Source organism: Rhineura floridana, chromosome 19 (genome assembly GCF_030035675.1).
Source record: "Rhineura floridana isolate rRhiFlo1 chromosome 19, rRhiFlo1.hap2, whole genome shotgun sequence".
Lineage (NCBI taxonomy): Eukaryota > Metazoa > Chordata > Lepidosauria > Squamata > Rhineuridae > Rhineura > Rhineura floridana.
The window spans coordinates 6,115,018-6,134,509 of NC_084498.1; the positions used below are offsets into that span (position 1 = coordinate 6,115,018).

Here is a 19,492-nt window from a genome sequence, read left to right on the forward strand (position 1 = left end):
GTTCAATTGCTGGCATCTCCAGGTAGGGCTGGGAACGTTTCCTTGTCTGAAACCACGGCGAGTCTCTGCCAGTCACTAGACTATACTGAGCTGGGTGGCCCAGTGGTCTGACTCAGTATAAGGCAGCTTCCTGTGTTCTTACTATGGCCAAGGATCAGCAATGATGGGAGTTGTAGTCCAACAACATCTGGAGAGCTGCAAGTTAGCCACTCCTGCTTCAAGTGAACTGCTTTAAGGTGTTTTTGTTTCAGCAGGCATTTAGATTTTTCTTTTTAAAAAAATGCCTTTATTGTACTGCTGCCACTGCCTTTTTAGTGTTATTGACTGTAATCTTGTTTTAATTAATTGATTTTAATGATTTCTGGATTCTTCATTAGTTGTACACAGCTTTGAATACATGTGTGTAGAAAGGTGGTTTGTAGATAACATAAAAATAAATACTTCTCAACCTGTATTTTGAGCATACTTTGAATGGGTTGAGGGCGGCTGACCCACCCTTTCATTATTAATATTAGTAGTAGTAGTAGTAGTAGTTAATACTAATAGTAGTAATAATAATTGCATTTATATTCCACCTGTCTCCCAAGGAGCTCAAGGTGGTGTATATGGTTCTCTCCTTCCTTCCTTAATCCCCACAATAATCCAGTGAGGTAGCTCAGGCTGAGAGGCAGTGATGGCTGCTGCAGCTTCTTTTGCCTGTTACAGTTCTGCCACCCTCACCCGCTCATGTATATAAAGCTGCTTTGTCTCTCTAGCCCATTATTGTCTACCCTGACTGGCAGTGGCTAACCTGAGTGTCAGGCAGAGGAGGACGTTTCCCATCACCTGGTAACTCATCCTTTTAACTGGAGATGCCCAGGATGGAACCCAGGACGATTATGCAAGCATTCATTCTGCTACTGAGCTACGGCTGCTCCTCCATGAAACTTTAAATCTATTTGTTTATTAAAACATTTATACTATTTATACTATTCTATAGAATAGTAGAGTTGGAAGGGGCCTATAAGGCCATCAAGTCCAACCCCCTGCTCAATGGAGGAATCCAAATCAAAGCATTCCCGACAGATGGCTGTCCAGCTGCCTCTTGAAGGCCTCCAGTCTCGGAGAGCCCACTACCTCTCTAGGTAATTGGTTCCATTGTCGTATGGCTCTAACAGTTAGGAAGTTTTTCCTGATGTCCAGTCAAAATCTGGCTTCCTGCAACTTGAGCCCATTATTCCGTGTCCTGCACTCCGGAACGATCGAGAAGAGATCCCTGCCCTCCTCTATGTGACAACCTTTCATGTACTTGAAGAGTGCTATCACATCTCCCCTCAGTCTTCTCTTCTCCAGGCTAAACATGCCCAGTTCTTTATACCCTAACCCTGCCCTTCTAGTGTTAAAAACATTAGAAAAATTGCAGAAACATTGCCTCATAAACGTAAAAGCCTACTGGAATAAAAAGGTCTTCAGTATGTGGTGAAAAACCACGAGCGAGGACGAGCCAACTAGATGTCGTAGGGCAAATTTGTTCCATAATCTGGGTGCAGCCACTTGGAAAGGCCCCACCCAGTTCTCTATTCAGCAGTGTGACCCCTTCACACACGTACCCAGCCCACCTCAGGATTCTGCCCCCTCATCTGCTGCCTTGGGTACTTGCAAGGAAGTGTTTTTTTAAAATGTGGCTTCTCTTGGATCTTGCTAAGCCCACCAGACCTTCAGGTGAGGGGAATATTCAACCAAACCTTCCAGGTTCATACTCAGTAATTAACTCCGAGGTGCCTCTGGTGCCTGGTACGCTAGTCATGAAGTAAATAACTGTTAAACCCTTCTTTCATCTGTATGAAATGCAGACCTTCCTTGGACACTTTGAAAGTCTCTGTTATGTTCCAGTCCTAAAACAGGGATGGAAGCCCCATTTGACATCAGTGAGATTTTACTTACATGTACTATGTTTAGGGTACAGTAAGTGTCAGCAGCTGAAGGCTTCAGGGAAGGCATGTGGAGGTTGCAAGACTCACTAGGAAAACTTGTGACTGCCCAGATAGCATCAGACTAGATAGTCAGACTAGACAATGATATTCTTCGCTTTATATTCTGATATTCCTCACTATGTCAGACTTGTTGCTTATGGTCAGGGTTCCGAGGCATGTCTCGCTATACATGTTCAAGTCACTGGTGTCTCTTAATATTGCAGCATTCCCAAACGTCTTGCTTCACTTCTTTGTTTGAAGCAATTTTCAGGTGTCAGCGTGGGGAAGGGGTTCTCTTCCCTTCACTACATCCAGTCAGTTTGTATCCGTTCCTTTTGATGGGCATCCTGTAGAAATTCACTAATAAGATTATTTATTTAATAGAGTGATTAGTCGCTTGTTACCCAAAGGTATTCAAGAGACCCCAGATAACTCCTCGGAAAGGATCTAAGTTACATTTCATCCTTTGTCCTTGCATAAAGTGGACTAATTTTAGTACAGATTTATACCATTTCTGTGTTTTGGGCGACATGTGGATTTCAACTCTTCTGCGTGTAGCAGTAGAAACTGTTAAGCGCAGCAAGGCCAAGAAGAAAAATAGCTTATAAGTCTCTAGAGAGGCATTCAGACTTGGTGAGTTAGTTCACATGCAGAAAATGGGTGGATGTTTTGCTTGCTGCCACAGGTCCTATGCCAGTGAATATTTCACAACAAACTCCAGGGTTTGGGCATATACAGCCATTCAGTGTTCACTGCAGAGAGGTGAAGGATAGGATCATTGAGTTGGAGGGAGTCTTGCAGGCCATTGAGTCCATTTAGTTCCCTGCTTGATGCAGGAAATCCAGAGCTGAAGCATCCCCAGCGGATGGCTGTCCAGGCCCTGTGTGCAGATCTCCAGGGAGGAGGAGCCCACCACCTTGTTAAGTAATTAGTTCCTCTGTCAAACTGCTCCTATTGTTACGAAGTTTGTCCTAGCGTCTGTCCTTTTGTAACTTAATGAAGCCCCTAGATCTAGTCCTGCCCTCTGGGACAGCAGGAAAGCCTTTGCCCTCTTCTGTGTGACAGCCCATCAGGTATTTGAATCGTGTCTTACAAAGCATTAACTATTCTAATTTGCGCTGACAATTGTCACACTTTGGCAGCATGACTTCACCTTGTCACCTTTTTTGTTGTCCATGCTCCTTTGTCTGTCTGCACATCTTTCCTCTCAGCCTTGTGTTGTTACACTTCCAGGTTGGTCTCTCTCTGCAGCATTGCCCTGTTTGTTTTCTCCTTTGTCCTTTTGGTTTTGTTACCCACTTGCATCTCTTGCTGCTCAGCACGGGTAGAAGACAACGGGTGGCACAACCTGCATGTAGCTTCTCTTTCCTCTTGTGCTGGCATGTGATGGTGGCACTGTTGTATTCTCTTCCTTTCCCTTTTTACTAACAGACGCAGACCAAACTGGAGCATGCCCGCATTAAGGAGCTTGAACAGAGCCTGCTCTTTGAAAAGACCAAAGCTGACAAACTCCAGAGGGAGTTAGAAGACACTAGGGTAATGGACTTCGCTATTTTAAATGAACAAGACCTGGTTTTGGTTTTGGTTTTTTTGTGATGTGGAAGGTTCCTGATGCTGAAACATATCAACTGGTCATAATCTGTTTAGGAAAAGAGAGTACATGATCCTGTCTTCTGCCATTGCACTGTTAAAGAAGAATACAGTCATGTCAGGCCCAACTGAACATACAATTCATTTCTTAAAATAACTATCTTACTGCAGCATAATCCAGGTAAGATACTTTCAAAGAAAGGGGTAGGGAATAATACATCTAAAAATGCATCCATAGGGAGCAAAGACTTTGCACTTCCATGCAGCAGCTTCCAGTAGTTAATTAAGGGTTAAATCATTCAACTGATGATGAAATAGTTCATTGTGAAGACTAATTTTGACGTTCTGGCTCAACTTCTTGGTGGTTCCTCCTGCAGCCATCGTTCTGAGGAAAAGCCTTGAATAGTTCCTGGATGGCTCTGTGCCCCTTTGGTTGATTATGGGTTTTTTTTATAGAGATGTGGCCTTTTGTGAAGAACTTCAGGAGCTCAGGCTGTTTGTATGGCATGTTTATCCATTTCTGCACACACTGCTATTTGTCCATCTTGTTCAGTAGCAAAGCTTGGCAGAAGCCAGTCCTTAAGCTGTTTCCGGCAAGAGCTTCATAGAAGGCCTTTATAAGGTGAACCTTTCCCCTGATAGTACCCACAGAGCATCCCTTGGCTCTACAATGCCTGAATCTAGACCACTTCAGACATTCAGGATTTGGAAAAGTTTGCAGCTCTGCTCTGCTCTGCTCTACACTTCTGTTTTGTACTTTTTAGCAGACATAGCACAACTTACATTTTAATGTTTTGCTTTGAAATGGAATAGTTTGTTCCTACAACCTGAAACTTCCTTTAGTTTTGAGCCTCTGCTAATTGGACATCCTACTTCTGCAGAGAACTACTCCAAATTGCCGAGACCTGCTCCAAAATGTACCTGCGGATGATCAGATCAGCTTTCTTTTGCATCTTAATTGAATGGATCCTTTCCCTCCCAATTAGAAAAGTGCCAATGTCTGGATTTTAGCACATGTCACTTCTTCACAGTCTTGGTAGGGGGTAGGGAAAGACTCAGCAAGGTTTAGAGAGTTTGTTTGGATAGAATTAGTTTAGATTAGTTTACATGGAACAGACAGGGAAATTCTTGTCTGGCTTGTCCCACCCAGGTTTATATGAAAAGCTTATTTTAATTCTGCAATTTTAAATTCAGTATCTAGGGGTACTATATGTGGACTGTGTATATCAGAGTGTTTGATACTGATACTTCATCTTTGGTTTATGAGAGCAAAGGGAAAAGTTGCTGACCATGATTCCATGAAACTTGCTAAAGTTTTTGTGTCTCCTCAGTGAGACCTTGAAGTCAGCAGCCAAATCCCAACGCTGCACTATAGTGAAGGATCCACACAATTGTTGGCTTTCTGATTTTGCCTAGAGTTGGTGTCCATAACAATTTATTTAACTGAATAAAATGTTCAGCATCTTGGCTCTTCTTGCCAGACTGCAGGCATAATGCAAACTAATTCTCTTTGAAGTACTCTAAAAGGCAATAGGTTCCGCTTGGCTAGGTATCTTCCTGCTGGTGGTACTTTTCATTTATTCTAATCTTTGTTGTTCACACATCAACTTTTTTCTGGATCCCAGAACTGAACAGAGCTAAGGGAATATGAGTGATTCTACAATGAACATTGATTCTTACACCTCTTATACTTTGATGATTCTTAGAGGTGGTTCTGCTAAGCGTTGATAACATCTGCAAGCTGCAGTTTTTAAGCTTTTGACTTAACCTGTTCTGGCTTATCACTAACTTTAGTCAGATAACTGACACATCAGCTGGAGTTAAAACCTAATTTTGAATGCACTTGAGAATTGTGTACTTTTAGTTTAAAAGGAGGCAAAGACTTTTTTTAATTAAATGAAGGTCATTAAGCAGTTATAGGTGCATGTTCAGTACCTTTTAATTTAGCATTCATGCGGTTCAGTGTGCAATATCATCAAAAGCAGACGTTTAGACTAGATTACCAATATTTAATTAACCTTCCAGAAGCCTGCCTTAGAAGCCATGTTACTATCCTGAGGTGGTAATCAGCATATTCCACTATGCTTTTAAATGCAATCTGTTGTTATAATAATTCCCCCCCTCTTTTTGTTTTCTTTAAATGCTGTTGACCCTAGGTGGCCACTGTATCAGAAAAATCTAGGATCATGGAACTGGAAAGAGATCTAGTACTGCGAGAGAAGGAAGTAACTGAGCTACAAGCAAGATTAGAGTCCAGTAAGCCAGTCAGCAGTGTGGACACTTCTCTCTCATTGCTGCAAGAAATCAGCACTCTGCAAGAGAGGATGGCAGTTCTAAGTAAGGAGCATCAGGATGAGATGAAGTCATTGAAAGAGAAGCTTGGGATCAGCGAAGATTCGTACCATAAGGAAATCAAGACCTTGTTGGCATCTAATGAAAAAATAGTAAAAGAGAATGAGTCCCTGAAGCTGAAACTGGATACTGCCCACAAGGAAAATGCAGAGGTGATTGAGTTATGGAAATCCAAGCTGGAGTCTGCGATTGCTTCACATCAGCAATCAATGGAAGAGCTGAAGACCTCCTTCAGCAAAGGAGTTGGGGCGCAGACAGCGGAATTTGCGGAGCTCAAGACCCAGATTGAGAAGATGAGAGTGGAGCATCAGAGTGAAACATCAAACCTGAAACTAAAGCAAGAAAATGAGAGGTTGTGTCTCCTGAAGGAGGTTGAAACTCTAAAAGAGAAACTGCTGGAAGCCACAGAGGAAAAGGAGAGAAGCTTGGAGGCCTTGAAGACCAAACTAGAAAGTGCTGAAGATCAGCATCTGGTGGAAATGGAAGACACGCTAAACAAGTTGCAGGAAGCTGAGATAAAGGTAAAGGAGCTGGAGGGGCTCCAGGCCAAGTGCACGGAACAAGCCGAGGCGATTGATAGTTTTAAAGCAAAGATCAAAGCCACCGAAGCAAAGCTCTTGGAATTCAATGCCCTTCAGATGGCCGGTTCTGAAGGTAAACTGGAGTTGGAGAAACTTAGCAAGGAGCTTGAGGCTGCTGAAAAAAAGATACAGAGTTTAGAGAATGACAGGAATAATGAAAGTAGCCAGGTTTGTACCAACATCCATCCATCCATTTGTTCTAGTTTACTTTTCATATTTTAGTTTACTTTTCATATTTTCAAAACTTTAATTTGTGCTGTTTGGGGGCAATCTGTTCTTACATAAAGGTATTATGAATTAGTATTGTTGCATCATGTGATAAAATTTTAAAAGTACAGACATAAAACCAGCACTGTGTCTACAAATGGACAGACAAAATAGGCCTTCACACAGTGCATAGTTAAGCTATGGAATTCTCTACCCCAAGATGTGGTCAAGGCCGCAACTTAGATGGCTTTAAAAGGAGATTAGGTGAAGTCAGGGAGGATAAGGCTAACAATGAATATTGGTCATTATTATTTTATGATGGCTATGTGCTACCTCCTGGATGAGAGGCAATATGCCTTTGAAAACCAGTTGCTGGAAAGCAGCAACAGGAGAGTGCAATTGTCTTCATGTCCTGCTTGTGGGCTTCCCACGGGCATCCGGTTGGCCACTGTGAGAAACAGGACGCTGGACTAGGTACAGTTTTTATTTTGACGACTATTTAGGTCTGTGTGTTAACCATACAGGCAATACTGGACACCCTTCTTGTTTGTATTGCAACCTTCCAGCTTGTTAATCCGATCTAGAAATCTACTTGTAACTAAAGAGTTCCAGATTCTCCTGTGGCGTTCTTGAGTCCCAGGAATTTTGCCTAGAGTGAGATAAGGTGTCGGTGTTGAACTCCAGTGCTTTGCCATGGAGAGACATTGCGTTTGAACATGAGATCACCGTATGAGAGAGGGTGAAAGACCTATGAGGGAGAAACCCTGTTTTTCTTGAATTGTGGAATGAAATTTGTATAAGTAGGTTTTGTTTTTGTATTTATTGGTTGCTTGTTCTGTGGGGCTCCTAGTGGTCTCTCATCCAGGGAACTGAGCCATGTCTACACCTGCTTAGCTTTAGCAGTGCTGAAGCCTTAGGTGCTGTCAGACCTGCAGCTTCCGGCTAGTGTAAGTTAAAAGGCTTCCTTCTTTCACAAGTAAACACTGGTATGATTGCGGTCCTTGTTATGCTCAGTCACAAAATCTCCTCATATGATGTCTTAAATACTACATTTTATGTAAGCACTTACAGCCGTTGATCCTGTGGCTGCCTGTTGAACTCAGTTAAACTGCTTGTTAAACTCAATTAAACCTTTATCATTAGAAGTTCCAAATCTATGCAAATGACCATAATTTCAGTCATGTGGATGAATGTATGCCCTAATGTGGCAAATGCTTATTCTTTCTCAGTGTGATCAGAACAACCTGAGCAATCCTAAATTCAGAAGCAAGCCCCATGAATTTCAATGGGACCCGCTACCTAGTATGTAGAATGGAGCCTAAAACCAAGTCCATTTTCAAATTTCAGTATATACCTAAGGCAAATGTAATAATATAAATGAAACCTCTGAACACAATTCCAATTTATTTAACATACCATTTTCCCTTTAGTTTATATTCATGATTTTTGTTTGTTTTTCACCTCTTTTGTTTTATTTTTTTAATTTGATCCTTTGTTTTGTTGCTTTTGTAACTTTTTTGTTTTCACACTACATAATAACCCCTGCCAGGCTATTAGTCTCGCCAAAGAACTACAAGGGAAAGAGCAAAAGCTTCTTGATCTTGAAAGTCACTTGGGTGCAGTAAATCAACTTAAAGATTCTTTGGAAAAGGAGCTTGAAGATTTGGTGAGTAACCATGGGAAATTATGCCTGCACACTCTTGAGCTTTGCTTTGGGGCTTTTAGAATGGGAATTTATCGGAAGTTTCAGATTTGGTCATCCTTACGTGCACAGGTTTTTTACTTGTATCTTTAGTAAAACAGGACATATAACTATTAGCCCTCTTGTTAACTAAAACTCTGTGGCTTGGAATGTTGCCCCATCCTAAAAACATAACGAGGTGCCTTTCTGCATCACTTTGGTTGCAGTTTGTATTTGTGTGAGCATGGCGCGTGGAACAGGCATGCCTTTTGGCTTCCGTTTGTTGCTCATCCTTGTTGCATTCCTCGTCTCTTGTCTCAGGAATGCTGCTATTTTTGGAGTGTTGAAATCTCAATATTTTATGAACCTACAAAACTGACTTCTACAACAGATGTGGGGAACTTTTGGCCCTCCAGATGTTGCTGAACTACAACTCCCATCAGCCTCAGTGAGCATTACCAACGGCCAGGAATGATAGGAGTTGCAGTTCAGCAACATCTGGAGGGCCGAAGGCTCATCATACGTGTTCTACAGAGTCAAACTATTGCTTCATCTAACGTAATGTTGTGCATAGACAGTTGGTGACTGTCTGCAGCATAATTCGTGGCATGGAAAGCTTGGGCGCCAACACTGAGCCTGCAGCCTTTATGGGCATTGGAAAATGGATTTCAAATTCAGACTATATTGAGCATATGTCTAGTGATCAAAGAGCCAGAACCACACCAAAAGAAAGTAAATTTATTTATTTATTTATTGCACTTGTATACCGCCCCATAGCCGAAGCTCTCTGGGCGGTTTACAGCAATCAAAAACATTAAAACAAATATACAATTTAAAACACATATTTTAAAAACAATTTAAAACACAATTTTTAAATTTAAAACAATATAAAAACAATTTAAAACACATGCTAAATGCGTGAAGAGAAGAGGAAAGTCTTGACCTGGCGCCGAAAAGATAATAGTGTTGGCGCCAGGTGCACCTCGTCAGGAAGATCATTCCATCATTTGGGAGCCACCACTGAGAAGGCTCTCTCCCTTGTTGCCACCCTCCAAGCTTCCCTTGGAGTAGGCACCTGGAGGAGGTCCTTTGATCTTGAATGTAGTGTATGGGTGGGTTCGTATCGGGAGAGGCGTTCCATCAGGTATTGTGGTCCCAAGCCGTGTAAGGCTTTATTAGGTCAAAACCAGCACCTTAAATTGAGCTCGGAAACATACAGGCAGCCAATGCAAGCAGGCCAGAATTGGTTTTATGTGTTTGAACCATCTGGTCCCTGTCACCAATCTGGCTGCTGCATTTTGCACAAGCTGCAGTTTCTGAACCGTCTTCAAAGGCAGCCCCACGTAGAGTTCATTGCAGTAATCTAATTTGGAGGTTACCAGAGCATGGACAACTGAAGCCAGGTTATCCCTGTCCAGATAGGAACGTAGTTGGGCCACCAACCGAAGTTGGTAGAAGGCACTCCGTGCCACCAAGGCTACCTGAGCCTCAAGTGACAGAGATGGTTCTAGGAGATCCCCCAAGCTACGAACCTGCTCCTTCAGGGGGAGTGCAACCCCATCCAGGACAGGTTGGACATCCACCATCCGGTCAGAAGAACCACCCACTAGCTGCATCTCAGTCTTGCCTGGATTGAGCCTCAGTTTATTAGCCCTCATCCAGTCCATTGTTGCAGCCAGGCACCGGTTCAGCACATTGACAGCCTCACCTGAAGAAGATGAAAAGGAGAAATAGAGCTGTGTGTCATCAGCATACTGATGGCAACACACTCCAAAGCTCCGGATGACCGCACCCAACGGTTTCATGTAGATGTTGAACAGCATGGGGGACAGAACTGACCCCTGCAGAACCCCATACTGGAGAGTCCAGGGTGCCGAGTAATGTTCCCCAAGCACCACCTTCTGGAGGCGACCTGCCAAGTAGGAGTGGAACCACCTCAATGCAGTACCTCCCACTCCCAACTCAGCTAGTCTCCCCAGAAGGATACCATGGTCGATGGTATCAAAAGCCGCTGAGAGATCAAGGAGAATCAACAGAGTCACACTCCCCCTGTCTCTCTCCCGAGAAAGATCATGATACAGGGCGACCAAGGCTGTTTCCGTGCCAAAACCAGGCCTGAAACCCGACTGAAATGGATCCAGATAATCGGTCTCATCCAAGAGTGTCTGGAGCTTGCCTGCAACCACTCGTTCCAGGACCTTGCCCAGGAATGGAACATTTGCTACCGGCCTATAGTTATTAAGATTTTCTGGGTCCAGGGAGGACCTCTTCAGGAGTGGTCTCACTACTGCCTCTTTCAGGCAGCCAGGGACCACCCCCTCTCACAGAGAGACATTAATCACTTCCCTGGCCCAGGCGGCTGTTCCATCCCTGCTAGCTTTTATTAGCCAAGAAGGGCAAGGATCCAGCACAGAAGTGGTGGCACGAACCTGTCCAAGCACCTTGTCAACGTCCTTAAGCTGCACCAACTGAAACTCATCCAAGAAATCAAGACAAGGCTGTGCTCTGGATACCTCACTTGATTCACCTGCTATAACACTGGAGTCTAAGTCCTGGTGGATGCTAAAGATTTTATCCTGGAAGTGCCTAGCAAATTCATTACAGCGGGCCTCAGATGGTTCTGTCATGTCCCTGGGGCCAGAGTGTAATAGCCCCTGGACAATTCTGAAGAGCTCTGCTGGGCAACAGATTGATGATTTGATAGTGGCAGGAAAATATTGTTTTTTTTGCTGCCCTCACTGCCCCTAAATACAGCTTACCTATAGGCACTTACAGTGTATAATCGCATCCACTAGGAGTTCGCCTCCATCTGCACTCAAGCCGTCTCCTATATTGTTTCATCGCTCTCAGCTCTGGGGTATACCATGGAGCCATATGAGCTCTACACATGAGAGGGCGCTCAGGAGCAGTCGTTTCTGTATTCCACAGTTCAACCAGGGTTTCGACAGGAGCGCCAGCCCTATCAGCCGGAAAACTCCCCAGAGCCCTTTGGAAACCATCTGGATCCATTAGTCTCTGGGGGTGGACCAACTTAATAGGTCCCCCACCCTTGCAGAGGGGAAAAGCTGCTGTAAGTCTAAACTTCAGTAAGCGGTGATCGGTCCATGACAGAGGGACTGATGTAAGGCCTCCCACATTCAGATCACCAACTCGTGTCCAGTTGCAAAAACCAAACCTAGAGTATGCCCTGCTACATGTGTTGGGCCAATGGCATATTGGGACAGTCCCATAGTTCTCATGGAGACCATGAAATCCTGAGCCGCCCCGGATAAGGTGGCCTCGGCATGGATGTTGACATCCCCCAGAACCAACAGTCTGGGGGATCTCAACAGTACACCCAAGACCACCTCCGTCAGCTCAGCTAGGGAGTCTGTTGGGCAGCGGGGTGGGCGGTACACCAACAGAATCCCCAGTCTGTCCCGCTGACCCAACATAAGGTGCAAACACTCCAGACCAGTACTCACTTGGACAAGGTGCCTGCAGAGGAAGATGGAGCTCCTATAGACCACAGCAACTCAGGTCTACCCTGATGCTGGACCAGGTACCCTGGTGGACATAGCTGGGAGAGACTGACTCCCCGCTGCTCACCCACCCAGGTCTCGGTTATACATGCCAGATCAGCTGCCTCATCCACAATTAAATTGTGAATGAGGGAGATCTTATTATGCACCAATCTGGCATTTAGCAGCAGCATCCGAAGGTCTGAGAGCTGGCTGATAGGGCAACCAACAAACCTGCGGGTGTGGGCAGGACCGGAACAAGGCACAGCCATTAACTGCCTGGGCCGCGTTCCCCTTACCTGGCAAGTCCTCCTCACAACGCCATATCTCCCTCGACCCGTCACTAAACTAATTGGGGCCCCCTCAAATCTCCCCACTTGGCTGTGAGTCCCCTCTCCCAGGCACATAACTGAAGACCCAGAAAAAGGCAGACAAAGCGGGAGCCACCTCAGCCAGCCGGCTTATGTATCCCCTCCAGAGAAGGGACAGGTGCAAAAAATCAGCCACAGCTGGCTAAGTACCTGGGGCCTGGTCCTGCAAGGCGTGACCCCTTAGAGCAGAAATCCAACCGGGAAAGGGTGGTGGTGGTGGTAGCCGAGCAGCAGCAGCAAGCAGGCAGGCAGATAACAGCAGCAAACGGCTCTCTTTCCCTGGAAGGGATGATGGTGTTCTCCTTCCTCCTGCAGGCACTGGGTCTCCCAAGCCACCTTAGCCAGCCAGCTTATGTATTCCCTCCAGAGAAGGGACAGGTGGAAAAAATCAGCCACAGCTGGCTGAGTACCTGGGGCCTGGTCCTGCAAGGTGTGGCCCCCGCAGAGCAGAAGTCCAACTGGGAAAGGGTGGTGGTGGTGGTAGCCGAGCAGCAGCAGCAAGCAGGCAGGCAGCAGCAAACGGCTCTCTTTCCTTGGATGGTGGTGTTCCCCTTCCTCCTGCAGGCACTGGGTCTCCCAGTGGATAGGGATAACTTGGCTACAGACAGCAGTCTATGTTCTGGCAACTTCAAGGTGTTGGTCTATTGCACTTTACGTGGGACTGCCTTATATGAACCCTCAAACTGCTTTTTTCTGTTCATACTGAAAGGAAAAGGTCAAATTGTATTGAAAATAACTGACAAATGGTGACAAATTGTAAATATTAATTTAAAACAGTAGAAGCATGATGCAAAACAAACAGCGAATTACATTAAAAATGACTGTGACTGGATAGGTAGGATGATGCAAAAAATTCTAAAGATAAATATTCAGTCAAAACCAGAATTTTTTTTATTGGGTTTTATGGATAAACAAATAGAAAAGAAATATGGAAGAATAATATTATATATGATTACGGCAGCAAGATTATTATATGCACAAAAGTGGAAAATGGAATCAATACCAACAATGGAAGAATGGCTATTGAAATTAATGGATTTAGTAGAAATGGACAAATTGACATGTTTACTTAGAGAAAAATCGACAGATACATTTCTTAAGGAATGGAAGCCTCTCTTAGACTTTTTGTTGAAAGATCAAAATAAAATGATGATACTGGGATTTGACGATTAATTAAGACAGCCTACGGAGAAAAGGGATTCTGTATGTATACATTAAGGGACAGGTTTGATGTATACTATATACTTATAGCTGATCTGCGACAAATCGGAAGTCAACTATTTTATTTTCATTTTTTGTTGATGTATTGTTATGTTTTTTTGACTTTGTTTTGTTTGTCTTTTGAAAAATTTGAATAAAAATTATTAAAAAAATAAAAAATAAAAATGACTGTGACTGCAGTATAACAGATGAAATAATTACAGTGGGGCTACCACAAGCGTTAAATAAAATAAATAATAAAGCTATTTGCATTAACTGCTTAAGTGATATAATAAAACAATTGATTTCCTAGCACCTTCCCTCCAGTCCAGCTAACTTAAGAGCAAGATAGTTTCACCAAGTTATAAAGGCATTCTAAAGCAACATAGAAAAAGTTACTTAGCAAGTACTTAAGTATTTAGAAGCTACGTAGCAAGTAAGAGACTTAGGGGCTTTGTGCAGTAATGAGTCAAAGGTCCATGTCTACCAGACTTGACATGGTGAGCTTTCCATTGGAAGATTCCTGAGCAAAAATTAAAATTTGAAAAATCCATGAGGAATAAGGAAAAATTAAAAAAAATAGAATGAAAAAGAAAAACAGCTAAGAAATATCTAATCTCTGTGAGACCTCTCCTGGAAGTACAAGAATTCCTCTTAGCAAAGAGGCAAGCGTGCCCCCTCAACTGTCTTAATTTTCTTTTATTTTTGCCATATTGCCAAGTGGTGTAATGTGACCTGTTTAAGATTGTAATGTTATATTTATAGTATTGAAATGGTTTTTGTGTTGCTGTGACATTTGTTGTTTTATTACTGCTGTTGTATTATTTTATTATGAAATTGTTTTTGTAATTGTTGTTTGCTTTTGTTGTAAGCCACTTCGAGCACAGGTTTGTTTTTGTAAGTCGCTTTGAGTTCCTTTTTGGAAAAAAGCGACTAATAAATATTATAAATAAATACATACATACATGCAAAAGGTACAGACTTACTCTCCAGCACCCAAGCCTCATGGAAGGTGCTGTTAGGGGAGGGGGAAGCACATCCATAAATGAACACCAGTGTAAGATAAAAGTTGTAAGACCACATCCCGAGAGAGGAAAGCCCCCCAGGAGGTTCCAGTTCTTTGTGTGTTTCCCCACATCTAAAACTCTTCTCATTTCAAATCTTTTCCTACACTCTGATTGGTCCTCTCTAGGAACACCCCTGAATAATTTGACTCCTCATTGAAATTAGTATTTCACTAATTTATGACTTTCTGTGTCTAAGTTCCACTTCCTTTAATTGCAACTCTTGAGTCTTCCAGCGTTGCTTATCAAAACTAAGTCATAAATTCTGTCAAAGACTGTTTTGTAACTAAGATTGCATGCTCCTTACCCAAACTAATTGCCCAATACCAAGGCTTCTATCTGTAAACGGATGAAAAAATTAGTTAAAATAAAAATAATCTTCTAATCTAGCAAACATATAGTGTAAAGACACACATGCCTGGGCAGTCATCAGACAACAAGGGAAGTCATCACTCGCCACAACTTAATAGAGCGCCCAGTTCATACCTTATATCCCACTTTCACCCCATAGTTTATAATTGGGGTGTTTTTCCTTGAACAGCTGCTTCCCAGTTTAATCAAACAGAAACATAGGTAACTGCTAAACAAGAAACATGTACAATCAAAAGGTACTCAAAGATATCAGTGTATCAATATAATAAGAAATTTCATTCTCAATTTAACAACAGATCTCTGTTGTTCCAACATAAGCTTGAACAGGTCCCAGGGATAAATTCTCTCATTTTCCTTGTTTTTAATTAGAACATGCAGTAACCAGAATTCACTTACCTAGGAGCCCCTTTGGTGCTTCTGACAGAGAACTATCAACCATCCAGACGCCCATATAAGGCCCATAGCTGTGTTTATCTCAAAGTTTGTATGGTATGAAGAATTGTCCATGCATTCTGGGATGCTCAGCAGCATCTTTTCTGCTCTTCCAGCCATAGAATCATAGAATAGTAGAGTTGGAAGGGGCCTATAAGACGCAAGTCCAACCCCTGTTCCGTGCCTAGGCATATGATCATTGTGACTTTCTGAAACCAAATGTTAGTTCATGCAATAGGTGGATCTGCTCCTTCACAGCACCACAGAACCCAGAAAACAAGTCTAAAAATGACCCAATTAACAGGGATCTGACAAAAAAGTGAATGCCAGTTCATTAGTGGCTATGCATTCTGCAGATAGGCTTATATCTAGAAGCTGAAGCAAAGATGTATTCTCTCCTCCCTGCCCTCCCTTCCCAATCTATCATGCCATCATCTCAGAAAATCACTTGCTGAGATCGTTTATTGATAAGTGTGATGTGGTTCTAAGCTCCACAGATCAAGGGAAGGGTTATAACAGCACATTGTCCAAAAAGTGTTTTTCTTTAGAACTGTGCATCATGCAGTAGGATACAGTGATCTATTTGTGCAACAGCCCACATGTTACAGATTTGGGAAAACCAAAGGCTGTTAGTCTTAACACAAAAATAGGAAAGAGTTCTGCTTCCAAAATGTATTCTCAAATGCGAAATATCCCAAGCCAGAGGGTTTTTCTCCATTGATCTGTAGCAAAATTCATTGTGGTGTCTACAGTTTTCAGATGTGTACATACCTGCCATGTAAAGAAGAGTGGGGTGCTGTAAATAATCTGAGTTGTTGGCTTAAAGATGTATTCAATTGATTACATCAGCTTTTCCCAACCTTTGGGTCCCCTTATGTTGTTGGACTACAATTTCCCCATCAGCCTCAGCCAGCATGGCCAATGGTCAGGAATGATGGGAATTGTAGTCCATCAACATCTGGGGACCCAAAGGTTGGGAAAGGCTGGATTAGAACTTAAAAATTTACCAATGCTGTTTTTCAGTGCGGTTTATGTTGTCTTAGTATTAAACTAAATGATTAAATGTGTGTTTTTCCTTTTTCTTCTAGAAAGGAAAATTTACTAAGGCTGCTGATGAGGCTGAAAGTGTACAAAAATCTATGCAAGGTAGGATTCTCAAGAATGCAATTAAATTTCCTTTTTGAATGAGTCTGGAGAGGAGACAAGAATGGCTTCCTTTTATCATAAATGCCTTACTAAATGTAAGAAGACCTTGAAAACTGGAAACAACCTCTGACCCATGCTACCTTTTTATTCCCATAGAAACTGTTGAAAAACTAAACCAAAAAGAACAACAATTTGCACACATGTCATCTGAACTGGATCAGCTAAGATCTACCTTAACAGGTAAGAAAGGTGACTGAACTGGTTGAAATAGTGACTTTGTTTATATAATAGTATATTTTCATCTTGTGATATTCCTACCATTACAAGCGGTACATGTTATTTTATTCATAAAAATGTGCATAAAACAACAAGCTACTGGTTTGCTTTTGATATTTATATCTTACCTTTTAATTCCAAATGTATAGTGTGATGTACATTATATATATGTAACCCAAAAGGCTATTGTAAAAACAGCATGAAGAAATCCACTGCAGGGCGTGTGACATCTGGCCTCTTGAAAATGAAACCTAACCTTGGTTTTGAAAGGAGCTTATAGATCATGCATGCCAGTCTCCTTGACACATACAGTTTTGCCTCCACCCTAGATCTAGACTACGCTGCTGGAGGGTCAGATCCACATCTCTGAACTCTAATCCCCTGTCCAGTTTCTTCAGTCTCTGGACTGTACTAGCTAATACAACTCTCTATCCATGAAAGAGGATATTTGTGATGGTCAGCTCCCCCCACCAACTCTCAGAGGCGGGGCTGTGCAAATTATATTTTCCGCTAGCAGGAGAAGCCCCACCCAGATTCTGTCCTGCCTCCACAGAAAGAGCAAGTTTTTCATTTGTGGGGCTTCTCTAGAGCTGTTTGACACCAGATACGCTTTTGCTTCTTCCCTATTTATCCATTTTGGTAGAATCTTGTCTTTTACATCGTAACATGCAATTCCAAGTTTGAATCTCCACATGTAATTGTTTCCATTGGAAGTCAATTGTAAACATGGGTACTTGGTTGTTGTCATTTTTAAATCCTTAACTTTATTTTGAGGTTTATGCTTTCTGACTGTTATGTTTTCAGAGCATGTGGCTTGTTTTTGAATATACTGTTTATGTTCTGGTCGGGTTGTTTTTCTTTCTTGTTCAGCCATGGAAAAGAAATTGAAAGAAAGAGAAGAGAGAGAACACAAGCTGATCGACGGTAAAGCTAAACTTGAAAATGATATAGCTGAAATAATGAAATCCTCAGGAGACAGTTCTTCGCAGCTCACAAAGATGAATGATGATCTACGGCAAAAAGAGAAGTAATTCATCTCTCATGACACTTCCTGCTGTCTTTGACCTGTTGCCAGTAACTGTGGACGTTCCTCTGAATGATCTTTTTCACTTAGTTTTGAGAAAAACCAGTTCATCTTATCAAACTCTCCTTAGTTGTGCTTCTGGTTCTTGGGATATAATACTTTTAAAATGTTGCTAATGTGTGATGCTGTTGAATGCAGGTTACATTTCCAAGGGATCCAAGGGAAATGATGTTTTTATTGCATGTCTTTTGGCTAGTAAACCAAGCAAATCTTGGGCCAGGCTGGGCAGGCTGGTTCAGTGACAGAGCCCTAGTAGAAGTCAGTTCTTGGCGTTTCAGGTTAAGAAAGCTGCCTTTATACCCTGAGTCCATCTAGCCTGGTGTTGTCTGCAGTGGCAGAGACCCTCTAGGACTGAAGTCTTTCCCAACCCTACATAGAGATCCTGGGAATTGAATTTGCTACGTGCATGTCATGTGCTCTACCATTGGGCTGTGATCCCTCCCTCAAGAAGGAGTTAGAAGAAGGCATGAGGGGGGCAGGGAAGACCTTTCACCTGAGACTTGGAGAGCTGTCTTGAGTTAGATAGACTAATAGTCTGGTTCTGTGTAAGACACCTTTGTCGCTCTACTTCCAGGTTGCCAAGGGGTCTAGGATGTGGGCAGGCATGCATACCAAGGGGATAAGCAGGAAAGCCTTGGGTTTTTTAGAAAAATAAACCTCCACCTCCACAGTCCAAAAGCAGACTAGAACTGTGATCCGCCCATGCATTTGTAGCGGAGCTCTCAGCCAGCCAGGGCTGAGAATTAAACTGAAGGGGAAGCAAGCGGCCCAGACTTACCCACAGCTAAAACAATGGAATTCACTGCAGTTAAGAGGTGATGGCAGCCACCCGCTTAGATGCCTTTACAAAGGGATTGATTAAATACATTCATGGAGGATCAGGCTGTCGGAATACTAGTTGCTGGGGATCACAAGTAAGAGAGGGTTGTTGTGCTTGCATCCTGCTTGTGGGCTTCCCAGAGACATCTGGTCGGCCACCGTGAGAACCGGGATGCTGGCCTGGCTGGGTGTGTGTTATGATCCACCTGAGCTCTTCTTTTATTACTTTCGCTTCTATTCAGCTAAAGGCTTTAAAAAGTCATTGAACTCTCTGTAAGTGTGTGTCCTATTTGCATCTGTAAGTAGGGCGAGGGAACGCAGAGGGAAGGGGAAAACAAGCATTTGCTCCTCTTGGCCAGTGTGGTGTAGTGGTTAAGGTGCTGGACTACGACCTGGGAGACCAGGGTTCGAATCCCCACATAGCCATGAACCTCACTGGGTGACCTTGGACCAGTCACTGCCTCTCAGCCTCATGAAAACCCTATTCATAGGGTTGCCATAAGTTGGAATCGACTTGAAGGCAGTACATTTACATTGTCCCCCTCCTCCTCCTCTGCAAAATACTTTCCTGTGTGTCCACTTGTATGACTGAGGGGGATGATGTTTGCATTGTTTGGCGCCCTTCACCCTGAAAATAAAAAGTGCATAAACAAAATGCAAATTATTTTTGCCCTTTGCAATATAAAATAAGCAAAGAAAAAAACCCTGTCCCTCCTCTGCCTTGCAGTCAGTACTTGTAGGGGCAGACAACAGAGGGAGGAGAGAGAGAAGGGAGGGGAAAAACAGACACCAATACTGTGGCATGCATGTAGGCTTTGTTTTGGTCTGGGGTCAGGAGAAAGCAGTTAAATGCTTCCCTCGAACG

At 42.9% G+C, this 19,492-nt stretch overlaps 1 protein-coding gene across 18 annotated transcripts in view; it reads left to right on the forward strand.

Annotated features, from left to right (window-relative positions):
• The window catches only part of CLIP1 (CAP-Gly domain containing linker protein 1), a 161,671-nt gene that overhangs the window by 83,024 nt on the left and 59,155 nt on the right, over positions 1–19,492 (forward strand). For 14 of the 18 annotated variants that reach the window (XM_061603012.1, XM_061603008.1, XM_061603004.1 and 11 more), the window contains 6 exons: positions 3,384–3,488; positions 5,699–6,643; positions 8,232–8,348; positions 16,391–16,448; positions 16,605–16,688; positions 17,595–17,751. In XM_061603012.1, the coding sequence (XP_061458996.1) occupies positions 3,384–3,488; positions 5,699–6,643; positions 8,232–8,348; positions 16,391–16,448; positions 16,605–16,688; positions 17,595–17,751 (1,466 nt within the window). The remainder of the gene's footprint in view (positions 1–3,383; positions 3,489–5,698; positions 6,644–8,231; positions 8,349–16,390; positions 16,449–16,604; positions 16,689–17,594; positions 17,752–19,492) is intronic. The other 4 variants (XM_061603014.1, XM_061603016.1, XM_061603020.1 and 1 more) reach the window with 2 other exon arrangements.